General features: G+C 36.6%; 1 protein-coding gene across 1 annotated transcript in view; it reads left to right on the forward strand.

Annotated features, from left to right (window-relative positions):
• LOC101898538 (mothers against decapentaplegic homolog 6) overlaps positions 1 to 21,480 on the forward strand; it is a 99,826-nt gene that overhangs the window by 60,642 nt on the left and 17,704 nt on the right. Inside the window, exon 4 of the mRNA XM_005181972.4 lies at positions 1,741 to 1,872. Within this exon, the coding sequence (XP_005182029.2) occupies positions 1,741 to 1,872 (132 nt within the window). The remainder of the gene's footprint in view (positions 1 to 1,740; positions 1,873 to 21,480) is intronic.

Here is a 21,480-nt window from a genome sequence, read left to right on the forward strand (position 1 = left end):
TTGCGTTCATTTGGCTAGCTATAGGAAGTGCAATTTGAAACTGAAATTCAAAATAAAAAATACCCACCACCATATCTAAATCCTTACATTTAAATTACAAGATTCAAGCTTTATCCATTCACTCATTTTTCGAACAAGTACGCATTCCCAAATCTACCTAAATCTTTCAAACCTACATGTCAACCGTGGCCTCCATATCATACTTCAGATTTATCCCTTCACCCATTACCAAATTTAGTAACATTTAGTACAATTTCAGTACGCATATCTGAAATCAACTCACTCTTTGAACCACATACAGGAGAGATAAAAAACTGCAGCAAGTCAAAGGCCATAATTTTTAATTTATTTTTTAATTAACTAATATAATGTCGGAAATAGCATCAAATTTTACAATAAGTTTAGATTTGTTCGAATTGGTCATCTTTGGCACGAATTATGGCCTTCAAACGGCCAATTAAACCGTCACACGCTGCCCGAATGTTGCTCTGCTGTATTTTGGCTCATTTCCGGCGAAACGCTTGCTTGAGGAGATCGAGACTTTGGTATTTTTTAGTGCTAACCTTGCTTTCCAAAATACTCCAGACACAATAGTCCAACGGATTGGTATCCGGAAATTTTGGGGGCCATTGTGCGCTGGAAATCAAGCGAGGAACCTCATTTTGTAAACATTCTTGGGTGGTGCGTGCTGAGTGCGATGGTGCTGAGTCCTGTTGAAATTTCCAAGGTCTGCGGGCAAAATGTTTGCGTGTCCAAGGCTTTAATACACCCTCCAGAATATTTTCGCGATAATATTCGGCATTTATTCTAATACCACGGTCGATTAATTCGAGAGGAGAGCGATCATCGGCTGTTATGGCGGCTCACACCATCACCATGACCGGTGCTTGAGTTCAGACGTTGAGGTGGCCAACCGGAGGTGCACATTTTCAGCTGACCTCTTTGGCAAGCAAAAACGATCATTTTGTTTGTTCAGTTCACCACTTTCGGCCAAGCGAAGCATTTCTATAGCTCTTTTGAGACAATTTTCTTTCTGTTGCACTTTTTGGAATTTTAATGGCATTACCTCGAGCTCATTTTTCAACATTTGGCGAATGGAACATTGCGATATGTTCAGCTCACGAGCCATTTTTCGGCCACTGAGACGCGGGCTTCCATCAAGTCGCTTCTTTACTTCTCGAACCAATTCTTTCTTATACCCTCCGCCATAGTATGGTGAATATATTCTTGATCAACATAAAATTTTATGTCGATTTAGCGATGTTTGTCCGTTTATCCGTCTGTGGAAATCGCTCTAGCTTCGAATGAAATAAAATAGGTTGATAAAATTTTACTCAAATGTGTATTATGTCTGTAGGACTTTTGGTATTGAAAATAGGTGATGTAGGTCCACGTTTTGGTATAGCTCCCATATAACGGTACCTCCCGATATTCGGTATTTTGGTGATTTAAGCGACATTATTCACCAGAATTGTATGAAATTTGGTATTTAAAGTTCGTAATGGATGCTAAAGCCTATGACAGAAAATTGTCTATGCAGGTCTACGTCTTCGTATAGCCCCCATATATATATTCGGTATTTTGTATTTTTTTAGATTATTTATCGGAATTGTTTCTTCTTTGAATTTCTCGTTCTCACAATCAGAAAATCATTTAATTAGGGTTTCTAAGTTACTCTATGAGTAACTTCTTTTTTTTACCTTACTCATCTCCATATTTCTTTTGTCTATTTTCTTTTAGGACTATCTTTTCAAAACTACGGCAACTCCACATCTTTCGGAAGTTCAGATGCCGACGGCGTTTCCAGTATACAAAAACCCAACACCGATTTTTATGTTCGAATGACAGAATCGGTTACCACTGACGGTGAAGGTAAGTTTAAACTAGAAGCAATTAAATATTAGATCAGTTTCCCAAACATAAGGTAGATTTCACAATTATTTTCAATATTTCAGAAAGATGCATCATATAGTGTAAATATAGTCGTATATAATGAGAAAGGTTGAAAAATTTCTATGGGGATAAAATTCAAAACAATGGCGCCACAAAACTATGAATGCTAAAAAAATCTTTCTTATATAAGAGAGGTTCCGGTTTCCTTTAGATTTCGCTCAGACATGTCTGAAATGAATCTTAAAACTCGTGAATTATAAAAAAAAATAAAATATCCATTTTCATTGTATAAGGGCATATAATAAATCCTATTTTTCTTAGGCATTCAATATTAGAAAAATGGTTGATCCATCCCAGCTTCAGCAGACATAGTTTATTTTCAATAAATTTGTTGATGAGTTAATGCATAGATACTGAAAGCAGCATTCCCAAAGTAAAAACGATTTCGGCATTTGTATTCAAATACAAGTGTTAAATTATAAGCAGATCGCATCTCTTTCTTTTTAAGAGACAAGAGACATATGCTACGGCCCCACAACAGCTTCTGATACTCAATGTTCGCACGATGCAATTACATTCATAGAGCCCAGCTAGCCAGACCGTCAGTCAATCAGTCGTAGCACTTAACATCAATGTCTTGGCTCACTTCTGCAATCGTATGAGCGTTATGGCATTTCATCTTTTTTTCTCCTTTTTGTACTATAATATTTTTGGTTGAAATGGTAAAAACAACAACAAAAACAAAATATCAGCAGCGGCAACAATAATAATTTTATAAAAATCGCACACTCACAATCTCGCTGAAAAGTTAAACAAAAACCAAAAGCAAAAAAAAAAAAGAAGAAGAAAAAAATATCATCAATATATTGTAGAAAGTGACGACTTGACGCGGCAACCTGGCGCCTAAGAAAACATGACTACTAGCCCCCCAAGTTTGTTGTATTTGCCTTTTACCCGTTCCACGGTGATTCCATTTGTGTGGGGAGTGATGGGTGATGCTCTCTCCGCTCTTCTCGCCACCCCACCCCATACATAAATACTATATTGAGTGAGAAAGAGTGAGCGAGCGTGTTGGTGAGTTTGTGTGCATGTTTATTGTGTGGCGCTGACGCCGACAAAAAAAAAAACGTTCGTAAGATAAACGACGACAACATTGAATAAATAAACAAACAAGTGAGCCAGTCAGCTAGCAAGCAAGCAAGCCAGCCAGCTAACTAACAAGCGCAATGAACGAACGTTCGTCTAACCGGTCGATCGACCGGCTGACGAACGTCATCGCCACTTTAGCACAGCATTCCGCAGTCGCCGCTATTTGTCTGTTCTGTGTTGATATGTTAGTTGTTAAGGGGGAGCACTCTCTTGCTATAGTAGGGTTCTCTATCTCTCTGTGCCCCAACTTTTTAACATAAAATTCATTCAGCCTAAATTTTGGGAGCCACATGTTTATGGTGCTCAATTTTTTAGGCATTTCTCTCACAAACATTTTTTGGGGACTCGGTGAGTTCTGTTGCGTTTTATGTTGTAAATTTTTAAGAATTCTTATAAAGAAGTAGTAAAGTAGATCTTAAGTTCAGCCGAAATACATGCCACTTATTTTCATATAGTTTTTCGGTATTCCTCGGAGTTGAGAGGCTCGTTTGTACTCCTGTAGCCACAAAAATATTTTAAAAGCTATTTTAAATCGGAAAGAGCCCATATACTGTTCTAAACCAAACATAATTTCCACTAATGGTACATTTCTGATTATTAGTCCAAAAGTATTACTAATACCTTTATACTTCTATGAAGTCGATAGGTCTTCTGTATAGATTTGAACTTTTCATCAAGTATTTTTTGTAACCACTAAAAGTCCCGGATAATTTTTTTCCACCCGATTTTACCATTACAGTAAACTCTCTCTCTCTCTCTCTCTATTGCGTGTATTTTGACTCACACTTTTTTCAAACAGAAGTATCTTGCACTACCACATAAAAGAAAGGAGTACATTTCTTTAGAACAACTACAGGGTGAGATAAAAAAATGCAACAAAATCAAATGTCATAATTTTTACATTTTTTTTTAATTTTATTGAATGAAAGCAAAAAATGTCGGAAATAGCATCAAATTTTATAATTAGTTTAGATTTGTTCGAATTGGTCATCTTTGACACGAATTATGGCTTTCAAACAGCCAATGAAACCATCACACGCTGCCCGAATGTTGCTCTGCAGTATTTTGGCCCATTCCCGGCGAAGCGCTTGCTTGAGATGATCGAAACTTTTGTATTTTTTAGTGCTAACCTTGCTTTCGAAAATATTGCAGACACAATAGTCTAACTGATTGGTATCCGGAGATTTTGGTGGCCATTGTGCACTGGAAATGAAGCGAGGAACCTCATTTTGTAACCATTCTTGGGTGGCGCGTGCTGAGTCCTTTTGGAATGTCAAAGGTCTGCACCTACAGTATTTGCGTGCCCAAGGCTTTAATATACCCTCCAGAATATTTTCGCGATAATATTAGGCATTTATTCTGATACCACGGTCGATTAATACGAGCGGAGAGCGACCATCGGCTGTTATGGCGGACCACACCATGGCCGGCGCTTGAGCTCTGGTGGCCAACCGAAGGTGCACATTTTCAGCCAACCTCTTTGGCAAGTAAACACGATCATTTTGCTTGTTTACAAACTGCTGGATAATGGATGCTTTCTCATCGGAGAAAACTAAATTCGACATTTCATCACTTTCGGCCAAGCGAAGCGACTCTTTAACTCTTTTAAGTTGCAGTGTAAGTTCTTGCAGTTTTTGGAATTTCAATGGCTTTACCCCGAGCTCATTTTTCAATATTTGCCGAATGGAATATTGTCATATGTTCAGCTCACCAGTTATTTTTCGGCCACTGCGACGCGGGTTTCGATCAAGTCGCTTCTTTATTTTTCGAACCATTTCTGCTAATGTTGCCGTTTTCTTACGTCCACTTCCTTGACGTCGGGCTACACTACCAGTACCACGGTAACGACACAAAAGATTTATTCACATTTAAATGCTGGTGTGCTCTAACGATAACCACTTGTGGTTTTCCAGCCAAATATAAAAAAATCACACTAACACGCTTGAATTCCATCTCGAATAACTTTTTTCTGGAAAATTCTCAACAAAATGCTTTTGTACGCTTGTAAACAATATAATGAGCTGTCACTGGAATAATTTTAACAGCTGTCGGACGAGTGACTTAGCAATGACAGCAGTCTGAATTTGGTTGCAGTTTTTTCATCTCACCCCGCAAATACGACCTGCAACTCATATATTAAGACTATCTCCTGCTCGTCTATAAGGACGCTTACAGCTCGTCCATAACGAAGGGCTTCAGCTCGTTCATAAAGACGGCAATCTAAAAAACTAGCTCGTCTCTAAAGACGAACTCTAGCTGATTTAAAAATACTCACTCCACTCACTCGTCTAAAAATACTTCCTTCATCTCTCTATAAGGACGGTCTTCAGCTCGTCCAAAGCTCGTCTAAAAGCTTGTCTATAGATATTTTCTAAGCTCCATACCTCTAGGAACTTTATTAGTCTTGAAAAATTTCCTTTGCCATATAATAACATTGTATTTTTAACAACATTTTTATTGTTGTTCTAATAGTTATTTTCTTCAAAAAATAATTATTTATAATTGTCATTACCCACAAACTCAGACAGGCAAGCTTCACTTTAGAAAACGAAAAATCGCAAGTACTTGGCTGCGTACTTTGTGTGTAGTTCTGATGGTGGTGGTGGTGGTGGTGTCTCATTTGGTATGCATGGAATTCCAGCAAGATTTGTCACATTGAAGGTCATTTCTATTGAAACATTAGATTGACTTGACTTGGTTCTCTGGCTGGCTGACTGGCTGTTTGGTTGGCTGGCTTGCTGGCGTGCTGGTAGCTTGGTTCGCTCCTTAGCTTTGACTTGACTTGGCAATTTAGTTGTTGTCAGTTAATAAATATTTCGCTCAAATAATGAACGGCGGCATAGAAATGCAAACAATTAAAGTCTTTGCCGGAGCAAAACAACAAAGAATCGTACGAAACCAAAAACAACGGCACACACAGATATATAACCATATTTCTGTCTATAAATAACATTTTATCTGACTATCATCGTCCGTCTGTCTGTCTGTCTTCAGATATGCCTGCCATGTCTATCAATAATCAATTACAGCTTTGTTTTCTAAGCGCCGCATACAAATTACCTGAATTCCCTGCCAGAACAGTGGATGAATGTTTGGAGTGTGTGTTTCTTTGCAAGCGTATGTCTATATCTATGGGTGTGGGTGTTTGTGTGTGATGCTATTTCAAGTATTCATTCGCCTGTTCTTTTGCAACAAATATCAATCATTAGCAAAGATATTAGCTTCGCATGTCGATATGGGAGTGAATGTCTTATAAGTGATTCTCCTCTCCTTTTGACTACCTCCCCTCTTACCAGAATAAATGTCAATCAGTCTTACTTTGTGTTACATAGTCTTGCTATGGTATTTTTTGAACATTGTTGCAGTTATTAATAGCTCGAGTTCGAATTTGTATGGAAACAGGTGCGTGATTTGTGTAGATGGGGGAATTTCCACTCGGAGCTTAGATTTAATATGTATCCGATGTTGTAGAGTTGGTGTTGACAGAAAACTCCCTATGAAAACTGGGAAGTTTTTTTTTATCAATTATTACCATTGGAACTTGAATCATTAGTCTTCGTGAACAGCTTTTACAAAGGTGAATTCTTCCAGGGCCCAGATTTCGGCCGCAAAACTTTCTCGCGAACAAGATCGCTTGAAGAGTGGCAGCTTCTTACGGAGTCTACTCTTCACACTTTTGTTTCGTATAAGAGAATTCTGGAGAATCTGCTCGATTTTGAAAGATATTTACTCCAATCCAAAAATAAGGAAATTAAGCTCACTTCAATTCGGACGACATTGATTTTCCCTGGATTTTTTCTGCTCCCATTTGGATTCGAGTTTCGAGTTTCACTCTTTGTACAAATTCGAGTGAATTTTCTGGAGGTCTTATTTCTTCCCTACTAAGAATCCAAAATATTTTTTCCTAACCTTCTAAGAACCCGAAAGTAGGAACTATTTTGACTGGATTTTTCAAAGTCCATTAGGAACCTAAACTGTAGATATATACTGACTCAGGTTTTCTTACTTACTTAGGAACAAAAAGCGTTTGTCCTATAGATGTTCTACAGGTTTTATCAAGCACAGGTTTTATCAAGAAGTTGTCATATTATTTAAGGACCGAACTCATGAACCTATTAATATATGCATTCCTTTTGGTGACTAAATTTTCAACCATGTGAATCCACCGGAAAAAAACGGGAAATATGTGCATAACTTTTACCAAGGGGGTTTAGTATTCTCCAATGTTTGTAACTCGTCCATAAAGGGCTTTATTTTTCATCACTTTTCCTACTTTCCCACCATTTGGTACGATAAAAATATCGCCCGTCTAGAAAGACTCCTTACCGCTTTCGCATAAATAATGCGTTATTTTCTTCAAGAAAGTCCGCCTTTATAAAGAGACTCTCTTTAGCTCGTCTATGGAGAGACTCTCCATTTTGCTCGTCTATGGAGAGCCTCTCTTTAGCTCATCTATGGAGAGACTCAATTGAGGTTCTCAATAAAGACTTCTTTAATTTCGTCTGTTAATATTCCCTATCCCACGTCTATAGAGATTTCCATTCCCATTATGTTAAGACTCCCTTCAGCTTGTCACTATAGACCTATTCCAGCTGATCTGCGGAGACTCCCTTCAAATAGTTTCTTGAAGACTCCCTTCAGCTCTTCTTTAGGAGACTACTCCCTTCAAATCGTCTATGACAGACTATTCTCACCACTTCTATAAAAACTCTCTTCAGCTCATCTGTAAAGACAGATGTCACTGTAGACCTGTTCCAGCTCATCTGTGGAGACTCCCTTCAGCTCGTTTCTTGAGAAATTTCCTTCATATCGACTGTAAAGACTGCCTTTAATTTGTCTATGAAGACTCCCTTCAGCTCTTCTTTAGGAGACTACTCCCTTCAAATCGTCTATGAGAGTTTATTCTCACCACTTCTACGGAGACACCCTTCAGCTCATCTGTGGATACCCCCCATTCGCTCTCTCTTCTCTCTTTCTCACCTATAAAATATAATTCTCGACTACAAAAAGTTCCTTTTTCAGCTCGAATATGAAGACTCTATTTAAATCTCATCCATAAAGAATCTCTCTCTTGTTATGGCATATAAAAAGTTATCTTGGCCTCAAAAAAAAAAAACACTCCCCTCTTTTGTTCCCGTTTATAATGGACACGTTTCATATCGCCTCTTAGCAAATAATAATAATTATTGTTATTTTTTAAGTAGTCTGTGTCCAATTTTAATTTGTTTTTAATTGAAATGATGATGACGTTTTTGGAATCTATAAAACAAAAACAAAAACACACAAACATATTAGCGATAAGCTGTTTTTAGGGTGCGCCAAATCGACAGTTCAATACACGTTTTTCTCGTTGCTGGCGTTTCATTAGAAACAACAACAACGATAATTTCTATGTAATCACTTGATGCTATTTAAAGTTAAAGTGGCTTTTTGTTGCTATTTAGGTGAAAAATGTTTTATTAATAGGTCTGTTATCGATCGATATGATTGTAAAAATTAAAACAACAATATCTAATTAAACTTCGGGCTAATTTGCCGTAATACAATTGTTCTACATGAAAGATGATGGTTTAGATATCTTTGTGAGATAAAATTAAAAAGTTTGGTTCTTAGGACACCCAAGTTGCCAATATGACTCGTATTTTAATTTTTGTTTTGATCCACCAGTGATTAAAACTTGAATTTTTAATTTCACTGAATTCAAATTCAAATTTATTTTTAAATGCTCGAGTCGAATCAACTGTCTATTAATAGCTTCAAATTTCCCATAAAAATGGCCAATAACTCGTTGACCCATTAGAGAACGCGGCGTATTTCCAATTTATGACAGTAAAACGCTATTGTTAGCCAAGCCAAGAAAAAATTCCCCCATTTAGAAAAAAATATATATTCACTCACTATCTCCTTTGAATTTATTATTAAGCATTACTATTGTTGTTGTTGTTGTTGTTGTTACTGTATTAATAATATTAATATTATTATTGGGTACAATGATGGTGTGGCGTTTCATTTTTTTTCGTATGCCGCCGCCAACAGAATTGTTGCTTTTTTTGAGATTCTTTTTTTGTTTGTCGTCTGTTTTTTGTATAGCTTATTGTTTGTTGTTGTTATTTTTTTAGCAACTAAGTTTCAGCCACTGGTGATGGTGTAGTTATTAAATACGTCTGGCGCCACTTTAATTTAAACAAAAATACAATTTAATAAACACACTGAGGCGTCAGTCTGGGAATAATAATAATTTACAGTGGCAGGCAAAAAAAAAACCGATGTCTATGTGTGTTCTTTTTTGTCTTCACCTCCGCCCTCCGGACCCGTTTTCGTTTTATTGCACAGCGGCGTATTGATGATTTTTATTGCATTTATCGGACACACCTTAGTCGCCCGGTGAATGAGAACAATTTGTTGTTGTTGCTGTTGTGGTTGTTGTTCTAGGTCTGCGTTAGCTTTTTTATGGGTAATTGAAATTGGCAAAGAATGAACGTTGAACTTAAATCTGACCTTATTATAAAACAAGGAGTAGAACAAGCATGCCACTTGTAAATTAATTTTGTAGTCGGACTGTGTGGAGACTTTTAGCCAAAGAGAGTTATTGCAAGGTAGTGAAAGGAAGTAGGAGAATGTTTATAGACGAGCTGATATCTTTATTAAGCCTTTATAGACGAACGAAGTTGTGTTTTTCGATGGGTTCCAGGTGTACTGAGACAGATGAGCTTATAGGCAAGGTGTAACAAATGAAAGTGTATAAAGGCAAGTTCTGAAGCTCGATGCCCCCATAGCTTAAAACTTAAAGGGAATCCCTATTGACAAGCAATAATGAAGCGAGATATCAGCTTATTAACTTTGTTCAAGAATTACCAACAAGCTACAGTTTTGACTTATCTCTCCATTTCAAAAATTCCCAAAATGCGGGAAGCTTAAACTCACGAGTCGAAGATACTATTTTTAAGGGAGAATTTTTATAGAAGAAAGATAAGGGAGGATAAGGAGAGAGATATATATTATAAGAAAATAATCTTAAAATATGATCGAAGGAGAGTTATTAAAGGTGTGGGAATGAGAAGTTTTATAGACGAAGAGAATCGAGCGAAAGTGAGTATTTATAGGCGAGCGGAAAAGAGTCTTTCTAGACGAGCGGAAAAGAGTCTTTCAAGACGAGCGAAAGAGACTCTCTAAATACGAGTCATAAAGACTATTTTTAAGGGAGAATTTTGGTAGAAGGCCGAAAGGGAGGGAAAGACGAAAAAGAGTCTTCATATATAAGCTGAAAAGATTTTCGGGAACAAGCAATAAGAGAGTGTTTATAGACGATTGAAATATAGGACTAAAGACCCGCAAAGGAGGGTTACTATTAAAGAATAATAGGGACTAATTTAGAAGAGGAGCATTCTATACGAGCGAAATGGGAACCTTTAGAAGAACATTAGGAAGTTTTTTTTTTATGGACAAGCGAAAGAGAGATTACTATAGACGAGTAAGAGGGATAACTCAAGCGAAGGCGAGTCTTTATAGACAAGCGGAAGAGAGACTTTATGGACGAGCGAGAGAGAGATAGAGAGTTTTAATATATAAGACCAGCAAAAAGTAAAAAAAATATCAGCAAATTAGTGTCATATAGCGAAATAGAGTCCTTATAAACAAATGAAAAAAAAAAAAAAAACAAGCAAAAAGTTGTAGGTTGGGCCGGGCGGACCTCTGAATTCCCTCCACCATTTGGAACGAATTTTCGAATTTTCAAAAAATAAAATCCGTTAAAAATTCTTTTCAAATCTTAAAAAATACCGAATATAGCCGTTATATATTGTTCTATACGACGATGCTATGCAGGACATAGACAACTTTTGTCATAAGCCATTAGAATATTCAAAGGCGAAACTTGAAAAAATGAAAAAAAAAAAAAAATGCCGAATATATGGAGGTATCGTTATATTGGGGCTATACTAAGACGTGGACCTGCACAGACAATTTTCCCTCATAGGCTGTAGAATCCATTACGAACTTCGAATACCAAATTTGAAGCAATTCCGGTGAATAATGTCGCTAAAATCATCAAAGTACCGATTGTCGGGTGGTACCGCTATATGGGGGTTATACGAAGACGTGGACCTGCACAGACAATTTTCTGTCTTAGGCTGCAGCATCCATGACGTACTTAAAATACCAATTTTGAAACAATTCTGGTGAATAATGTTGCTAAAATCATCAAAGTACCGATTGTCGGGAGGTACCGCTATATGGGGACTATACAAACTACAAATACCAAATTTGAACATTTCAGGTGAATAATGTCGGAAAAAGGAAGGTACCATTATATGGGGGCTATACCAAAACGTGGACATACGTGACCCATTTTAAATACCATAAGTCCTGTAGATATAATACACATTTGAATAATCAACCTACTTCATTTTGTTCGGAAGCTAAAGTGATTTCCACAGACAGACGGACATCGCTAAATCGACATAGAATTGTATGCTGCTTAAGAATATATATGTACTTTATGGGGTCTAAAATGTATATTTCGAGGTTTTACAAACCGAATGACAAAATTAATATAACCTCCATACTATGATGCAGGGTATAAAAAACCAAAACATTTTTATCGATCACATATTGTGTATAAAAAAGCAAAATAACTATGCTGTTGCATGGGCTTGTGAAGGGCTTCATACCCGACCATTTAAATCCCAGTCCTTGTTATGAGTCTTTTTGAGCAACAGTTTTTTTCTGACTTCGACTATAGGAACAGACTTCAAGCTCCGCTTAATATTTGGTAGAATAAAAAACCTTGACGTTTTCCTTCGACACTATGTTCAGATTATTCTAGCCTAACAAATTGCATTGTTTTTCCAAAACTATTTTGGGGGGACTTAAAATCTAACAAGCTGTGTAGCTTTTAGAACATTTCATTTGTATCGAAAAATACAGTTTTTTTCTTTTTGTTAAATCATCATCACTGACAATTAGGTGACTAACCTTCCTTCCAATAGATTTCCTCTAAAAAAAACAGGCCGCAAAATATGGCCAAAGAAAAAGGAAAGAAGGAATACAAATTAAAGAAAAAAAAAAAAAAACAATGCTAGCAAATGCTGGAAATAAAATTGTTTCTTTTTTACAGCATTTGTTTATTTTTAGCAAAGTTGGAGACGGGTGGCGGCGGAGGCATCGACGGCTACAAGTTTTGTCTTTGCTTCCAAAACATGGATGCCATAACAAAAAGTGTTATGTCGATAATTTCCATTTTTTTTTTGTCAAGAACAATTGGAAGTAAAACCAGTAAAGAAAGTCTTCAAGTCGGGCGGGGCCGACTTTATGATACCCTACACCACTTTGCTAATTAAGTAGAGCTCCACATAACAATTAAAAGTTTTTAGGGGATAATTCAATCATACACGCTATGAATATAATTATAATTTAAACTTCAAAGGACTAAATATGCCGAAGCATTTGTATCTTTTAAATTCGGAATTGTATTGCCCATTTGGTGCGAAATTAATTTGAAATCGGATAAAGATATATATGGGAGCTATATCCAAATCTGAACCGATCTCGATAAAATTTGGCAAAGATATTTCTGAGCTGTATTTGATATATTTCCCTGAATATCGTTGTTACGGAGTGCATATTACAGTTGTGGGTAACAAATATAACAAATCGGATGAATAATATATATGGAAGCTATAGCTATATCTGAACCGATCTTCACCAAATTTGACATACTAGCTTCTAGACTCAATTCGGTCGTAAGTGCCAAATTCCATCCCATTTGGACAAATATTAGACGTTTGGTGCACAATTAATTTGAAATCGGACGAATTTATATAAATCGGACGAATTTATATCCAAATCTGAACCGATCTCGATAAAATTTAGCAAATGTATTTCTAAGCTGTATTTGATATATTTCCCAAATATTGTTGTTACAGAGTGCATATTACGGCTGCGGAGAACAAAAATAACAAATCGGATGAACGATATATATGGGAGCTATAGCTATATCTGAACCGATTTCGATCAAATTTGGCATACATAATTTGGGTGTATATACAAAATTCCATACAATTCGGACTGATATTACACGTTTGGTGCACAATAAAAGGCAAATCGGACGAAGATATATATGGGAGCTATATCTAAATTTTGACCGATTATCTCCAATTTCAATTGGGTTCGTCCTTGGGCCAAACAAAAGATCTTTGCAAAAATTTCATCTGGATCGGGCAATAAATGCGACCTGTACTTTGTTTACAAAAATACATGGACAGACAGACGGACGGACGGACATGCAGATCATCAAAAGGAACTATGGGTCTATCTCGTTTCCTTCTGCCTGTTACAAACAAATGCACAAAGACATAATACCCTGACCACCTTGTGGTGTAGGGTATAATGAATCTTGGAAATTGGCTATATTTATTGTCAATTTTCAGTCAACCCAATAATTATTTCGGGTGTCACATAATGGGTTGGAAGGTTGAATGGATATGATTTGATATTTTCAATTCCATTGCTTTCAAATCCCATTATTTGCTAATAGTCATATTTCTCTGGTGTAAATTTTGCCTTCTTTGGTGAAGTTATATTAAACCACTTGATTCTCATTCTTATTTCTTTCATGCTTTTCCTTCAAGTTCTGTGGCTCCACCCCCCTTACACGTAGACCTAGACAATATAAAGAAAATGCCGGCCATTAAGGGTAATCACAGCAAACGGACACGATAATGATAATAGCAATAATAATAATGATGATGATGATGGTGGTGATGATTATTATTAAGAATGTGTAATAACGCTGCAAAAAATAAATGAAATCTACATATATAAAAAATACAATAACAGCAACAACAACAACAATTCCAATATCAGCGCCAACAAAATAATAAAATGAAACACCAAAGGCAACAGAAAAAAAACAGCAAAATAATGATGGCCCGATTGGCATTTTTGCCGGCTGACGGACGGCTGGCTGGCTTGCCGACTGCCGCCTAACCTAGTCATGGCGACACAAGTTCCGGCGCTAACTAATACGGCGCCTAATATCATTAAACGACACTTTGTTGTTGTTGTTGCTGCTATTGCCGCCGCCGCTGCTGTTGTGTGTGCGAAATGTTGCCACTATGACCAGTGTCGCTAGCTAGCCAACCAGCCAGTCAGCTGGCCTTAATTAGGTCGTGTTAATACTTTTAGTCTTTTTTTTTTGGTGTGTTTCTTCTTCCAATTGTGCACTGTATTTTGATGTTCTCTTCCTGCCATTTCTTATGCGAATTTCTTAAGAAACCACAAAAAAAAACTGAAACAAAGTTTTGTTTATTTGGAAATGGATTAGGAATGAAAAACGTATGAAGACGAAGAAGAAGAAGTTAAATAAAACAACAAACAAACGAACGAACGAATGTGGACGGAAAGATATAAACCAAATTCCTAAAATAACAATGTACACACGCCCAACAGTGTGTGTGTTTGTATGTATTTGGTCAACATGTGTAGCAAAAAATAAAAACTACAAATATACACTTAAAGAAAAATGTATGATGAACTTGCATTTTCCTATAGTTTGGATAGGCTTTATAGAAAAGGGTTTATAGATAAGTAGAGGGTACATTCATATCATGGTAGAAAAATACAGGTAGACGCATCAACACAAGGGAACATTGATATGTTAAAATTTTTTAAACGTTTTATACCCTCAGCCATATGGCTACAGAGGGTATATATCATTTGATACGGTCAAAACGTGCCTAGTCGAAATAACGGTTTAAGACCCTAGGTCTCTTTGGACCAAATCCGTTTCAGAACATTTGGAGTCGATCTAGCGATGCCCGTCCGTCCGTCCGTCTGTCTGGCTGGTGCGCACGATAACTCTCGAAGGGACTATCCGATTTGGTCCAAACTTGGTACATCGTAATATTTTTGTCAAACTTAGATTGAGTTCGGAGATGGGCAATAGCGGTCCACTCCTTCTGGTACCTCCCCCACAAAAGATCGAAATTTTCAAAAAATATATTTTTTGCACAGAAAGTGAAAGGATAATCCGATTTTGCTCCAACTTTGCACATCCTAATAATTTCGTCAGTGCTAGGTCAGGTATGAAAATGGACAATATCGGCCCACTCCATCAAGTACCTCCCCCACAAATGGTAAAATTTTTGAATAATTACAACTCTCATAAAATGTGATGTAAGAGTCCGATTGTCTTCAAATTTCAAACATCCCAATATTTATATAAACCCAAGGTATGGTGTTAAGAAGGAATATATCGGTCCACTCCTTCAGGTATCTCCCCCGAAAAGGGTCGAAATTATCAAAAAATATATATTTTTTGCACAGAAAGAGAAACGATAATCCTATTTTGCTCCAACTTTGCAAATCCTAATATTTGCGTCAGTGGTAGGTCTGGTGCGAAAACGGACAATATCGGTCCACTTCTTCTGGTACCTCCCACACAAATGGTCAAAGTTTTGAATAATTACAGCTCTCATAAAATGTGTTGTAACATTCCGATTGTCTTCAAATTTCGCACATCCCAATATTTATATTAACCCAATGTCTGGTGTTAAGATGGAATATATCGGTTCAATCCTTCTGGTACCTCCCCCAAAAAATACATACTTTTTGCACAGAAAGAAAAACGACGAAAAACAAAAGGCTCACAGAAGGCGAAATAAGAATCCGACTCTCTTCAAATTTCACACATACAAACATTTTTGCCAACACAAGATCTGTTGTGAAGATGCTATATATCCGCGAAACCCTTCTGGTACCTCACCCATAAAGAGACACAATTTTCAATACTTTTATCTGCCATAAATTGCGAAACAACTCAGCGATTCTCTACAACTTGCTATATCTAAATATATGTCCTTCTGAGATGAATATGGAAATTAAGATTTCCAATAAATTGGATATAAATGTTCGATTTTCTTATATATTCATAATACTACTTATATCATATTTATTTAGGTCCGATATGAAATGGACAATATTGCCCCATTCTTTCAAAATCCACTCCATAGAGGGTCAAAAGTTTGAAAATTCATAACAGAAGTCAAAATATGTTTAAATAATCGAACATTGGGTGAGGGTATACATCTGTCGGCAAAACCGACCGATACTTTTTTACTTGTTTCAAATATAAGTAGATTTTTATATGTTTTCCTTCACGACGTCATTCGGAGGTTATTATAATTCGAGATTTTAAATAATTTTTACAAATTGAAATAATTTTTCATTCAACATTTTTAATTCCAAAATTGGTTTTACAGTTCATTGTCTCAGCAGTTGTGTCGATGCGTCTACCTATATCCTTCTACCATGATTCATATACATATACTCTTTGTATTACCAGTAGGCTAATAAAATATAAAAGTTATAAGTGGCAAATTTTAAATGTAAATTTTATATATGTCTCCCTATCATATACTATGCTTCAGAACATATTTTCTTTAAGAACTAGCTTTAGCCTCCTTATAAAATATATGTAGCTTTAGTACGTCTTTCAAAACTTCGATTAGCTCGTGTATAGAGTACGTTCCTTCAGCACTTTCATATAGAAGAGGTACCTTAAATTCTTAAATATAAAAACGTCCCTTCATACTCTTTTATAAAGAAGAATGTACGTACTCTTCAATATTAAATAGGTACATTCAGTTCTTCAGTGCCTTCAACTCATCTAGGGTTGCCCATATTCGACGGACCCATGTTTTTTTTGGGCCCATTCCAATCGACGAGGCTTGTCCGGCGGGCAACATTCTTTGCGTCAATTGAATTTTGTACGGGAAAAAATGCAAATCAATGCGAATAATCCGTTGTAAAGTGGACCGAGCCATGCCCGACTGCTGAGAACGGCGTTTTTGGGATGTTCTTGGGGGCCTTTCAACACTGGCTCGTACGGCAGCGATATTCTCGGCCGATCGCCTTGGTCGACTTTTATATGGCCTCTTCGGATTAGAAAGAGCCTTACCAGTCGAAAATTTTTCGTATAAACGCTTAATGGTGTTCTTAGAAGGCGCACTTCTCACATTTTTTAATGTTTTAAAAGCACGTTGAGTTTTCACAATTGACTTCTTCTGTTGAATGTAAATTTCAACTATTTCAGAGCGCGTGTATTGGTTCATGGTAAAAATCTGCTTGGACTGTTATGGCGTTGCCAGATGGGTCCGTCGAATATGGGCAACCCTGTATATAGGAAACATTCTTTCTATAGAGAAGGTGTAACTTAATCTCTTCCATATAAAAGAAGCACCTTCAAGTTATTGGAACAGAAGTAGTTCCTTAAACTCTTCTATACAGAAGACCAACCTTCTAGTCTTTTGAGGACCTACCGTCAACATTCTTTAATTTTTTCCATTCCTTTAATTCTTACACATAGAAGACGTCAAGATACTCCTTTTCCTTATGCAATTATATATCTTATAGTCCTTTAACTCTTCTACATAGAAGATCTACCTCCAACTTCCTTCCATATAGAAGACATTTCTAAAATTCTTCCATAAAAAAGATGTGCCTTTACTCTTCTATGTATAAAACGTCTCATTAAGCTCGTCTATGGATTAGGTTCCTACGGCTCATCCATAGAGGACACGGTCCCTGCGATTGGTCTATAGTAGATGTGCCTTGAGGCTTATCTATAGAAAATAAACAACCTTCCATATTGTATATAGAGAATACAGGGTGTGGATAAAACACTGCAACAAAGTCAAACGTCATACTTTTTTTTTAAATTTTAATGTATGAAAGCAAGAATGTCGGAAATAGTATAAAATTTTAGAATAAGTTTAGATTTGTTCGAATTGGTCAGCTTTGGCACAAATTATGGCCTTCAAACGGCCAATGAAACCGTCACACGCTGCTCGAATGTTGTTCTGCGGTATTTTGTCTCATTCTCGGCAAAGCGCTTGTTTGAGGTGATCGACACTATGGTATTTTTTAGTGCCAACCTTGCTCTCAAAAATACTCCAGACACAATAGTCCAACGGATTGGTGTCCGCAGATTTTGGTGGCCATTGTGAGCTGGAAATGAAGCGAGGAACCTGATTTTCTAACCAATCATGGGTGGCGCGTGTCGAGTGCGATGGTGCTGAGTCTTTTTGGAATGTCCAAGGTCTGCGATCAAAATGTTTGCGTACTCCAGGCTTTTATATACCCTCCAGAATATTTTCGCCATAATATTCGGCATTTATTCTGATGCCACGGTCGATTAGTACGAGAGGAGAGCGACCATCGGCTGTTATGGCGGCCCACACCATCACCATGGCCGGCGCTTGAGTTCTGGTGGTCAACCGAAGGTGCACATTTTTAGCTAAAATCTTTGGCAAGTAAACACGATCATTTTTTTGTTTTGTTTACAAACTGCTGGACAACGAATGTTTTCTCATCGGAGAAAACCAAATTCGGCAGTTCACCACTTTTGGCCGAACGAAGCGTCTCTTTAGCTATTTTGCGTCTATTTTCTTTCTGTTGCGGGGTAAATTCTTGCACTTTTTGGAATTTCAATGGCTTTACCCCGAGCTCATTTTTCAATATTTGCCGAATGGAAGATTGCGATATGTTCAGCTCACGAGCCATTTTTCTGCCACTGCGACGCGGGTTTCGATAAAGTCGCTTCTTTATTTTTCGAACCATTTCTGCTAATGTTGCTGTTTTCTTCCGCCCACCTCATTGACGTCGGGCTACGCTAACAGTATCACGGTAACGAGCGATGGTACGAGGCACAAAAGATTTATTCACATTTAAATGCAGGAGTGCCCTAACGATAGCCACTTGTTGTTTTCCAGCCAAATATAAAGAAATCACACTATCACGCTTGAATTCCATCACGAATAACTTTTTTCTGGAAAATTCTCACCAAAATTCTTTTGTTCGCTTGTAAATAATATAATGAGCTGTAACTGGAATAATTTTAACAGCTGTCGGACAAGTGGCTTAGAAATGACAGCAGTCTGAAGTTGGTTGCAGTTTTTTCATCTCACCCTGCAAGTGGGAAGTCTAACATCAGCTCTGAACGAGCTGAAAGAAAAAGAATCTTAAAAAAATCTCAAGAAGGAGTATTGAAAATTAAATCAATTAACATTAAATCTTCTCCGGATAACAGTAGTTGTAGGTATTTTAAATACAATCACAATGGATCCCTTTGTTGACGACATGAACGGAGTCTATTTTACACGATTTGAAAAAAAACAGGTAATCTTCAAAGGGCTGGAAGTGATGTATAAAGCCTCTCACTAACATGCTGAGTCTTAGAAAGGTCATATATTGTAAAATGATCAAAAAGGTTTGACTTATTATATAAAACGGGTTCTTGATGCGATATTTTAATTGGTTTTGAAACTAGGAACCGTTCCCTTTTTTCTTACGGTGTATGATATTTGTTGTCTTTCTTGAAAAAATAAGCATGTTTAAATTGTTGCCTACTCCACACTTAAATCGTTATGCTTTGTGAGTGTGTGCGTGCAAACGAGCGTGCAAATGCTTTCTTGCCGAGATATTTTTAATGGCAGTACCACCGGCATGTATGAACTCGTAAACACCCAATCAATAGAACAACAATCCTCTAAGTTCACAGTTGGCCGCCTGCCCGCTACTCCCTCTCAAATTCATAAAAAATGTTTTTTTTTTTATAATTTTTCCCAGTAATTACCAAGAATAAATGAAATGCGGCATTTGAACAAATGGACTTTTGTGGATTCCTAGGAATATCAATACATTGTTTCTAAATCAAATCAAAGAAGTTCCTCTTGGAGATGGATCATTTCCAATGAAATGAAAAATTTACTTGGAAACAGAATTGTGGAAATTTTCAAAGTGAACATATAGTAATGCTTGATACGCAGGGTAATATTTTTATTAACACACATTGAAATGAAAAAAAATGCCATTATATAACAAGTAAAAAAGCTGTAAATTCGGCTGGGCCGAACGTTGAATACTCTCCACCATTTGGAACGAATTTGGCAATTTTCAAAAAAATAAAATCCTTTAAAAATTCTGTAAAATCTTAAAAATACCGAATGTAGCCATTATATTAGGGTCTATACGAAAACATGGCAACTTTTGTAGTATTCATTACGAACTTCTAACGCCAAATTTAATTTAATTACGGTGAATAATGTCGTTATATTCACCAAAATACCGAAAATAGGGAGGTACCATTATATGGGGGCTATACGAAGACGTAGACCTGCATAGACAATTTTCAGTCAACTGACTGTAGCATCCATTACGAACTTCAAATATCAAATTTGAAACAATTCCGGTGAATAATGTGGCTAAAATCATCAAAATACAGAGTAGCGGTAGGTACCGTTATATGGGGGCGTGGACCTGCACACACAATTTTCTGTAATAGGCTGTAATATCCATTTCGAACTTCAAATACCAAATCTGAAACATTTCCGGTGAATAATGTCGCTTAAATCATACCAAATACCTCCAGATCTGAAACATTTCCAGTGAATAATGTCGCTTAAATCGCCAAAATACCGAAACTAGGAAGGTACCATTATATGGGGGCTTTACCAAAATAGGGACAACATGGCCCATTTTCAATACCAAAAGTCCTGCAGACATAATATTCATTTGAGTAAAATTTTATCAATCTACATAAATTCATTCGGAAGCTAGAGTGATTTTCTGAAATTTCAAAACCTCACATAAATTCTCTGTTTCAGAACCTGCTAGGATCTACTAATTTTTTTTTAATTTTTTTGATACCACACAGACAAAAACGGTTATCGTACTAGAAGTTTTTACATTCTTGTAGTTCTGGAAAAGGAATTCAAATTTATCGCATTTGACCTTTGTAACGCTATTACATTTTTGACGTCATGATCTTGCATTACTTCATTTTGGTAAAAATAATTGTTGTTCATTCTTGTTGTATCATTGAATTACCTCAAGTAGGACCAATACAAAAAACACACACACGGAAATGCTGCAACAAATTAATTTGTTCCGAATGACGTGTTCCTTCCAATGCTTTCTTTTTAGAAAAAAAAAAAAACAATAATAATAACATGACATGATTAAAGCCAAAACTTTTACATGAAAACTAAACAACCAGACACAACCTGAAGAAAAACAAAATAAATAAAATAGTATATGATCTAATAAGAATGTAACTAAAGTATTTATAACAAATGATGTTACAAACTTATCTTTGAAATCCTCTACCTTTGTCACCTTAGCATGCGCTGGCGGGATGTGTGTAGAGACACTAGGGTGTCTCTAGTAAAATTTAATTTTGAAATGAAACTAAAAATAAAAAATGAGAAATCAATTACTGCTCTCTAGTTGGCCAAACTTTCACATACCCCTCTCCTTGGGAGATTTGAATACGTCCTGTGAAGCAGAAGTCTCCAAAACAGGAGAATCTAAAGAGAAATTTAATAGACTTAAGAGAATCTTTATAGACGAGCTTGAGGTAAGAATTCAGAAAACGCTTTT

Source organism: Musca domestica, unplaced genomic scaffold (assembly GCF_030504385.1).
Source record: "Musca domestica strain aabys unplaced genomic scaffold, Musca_domestica.polishedcontigs.V.1.1 1, whole genome shotgun sequence".
Taxonomy (NCBI): Eukaryota; Metazoa; Arthropoda; class Insecta; order Diptera; family Muscidae; genus Musca; species Musca domestica.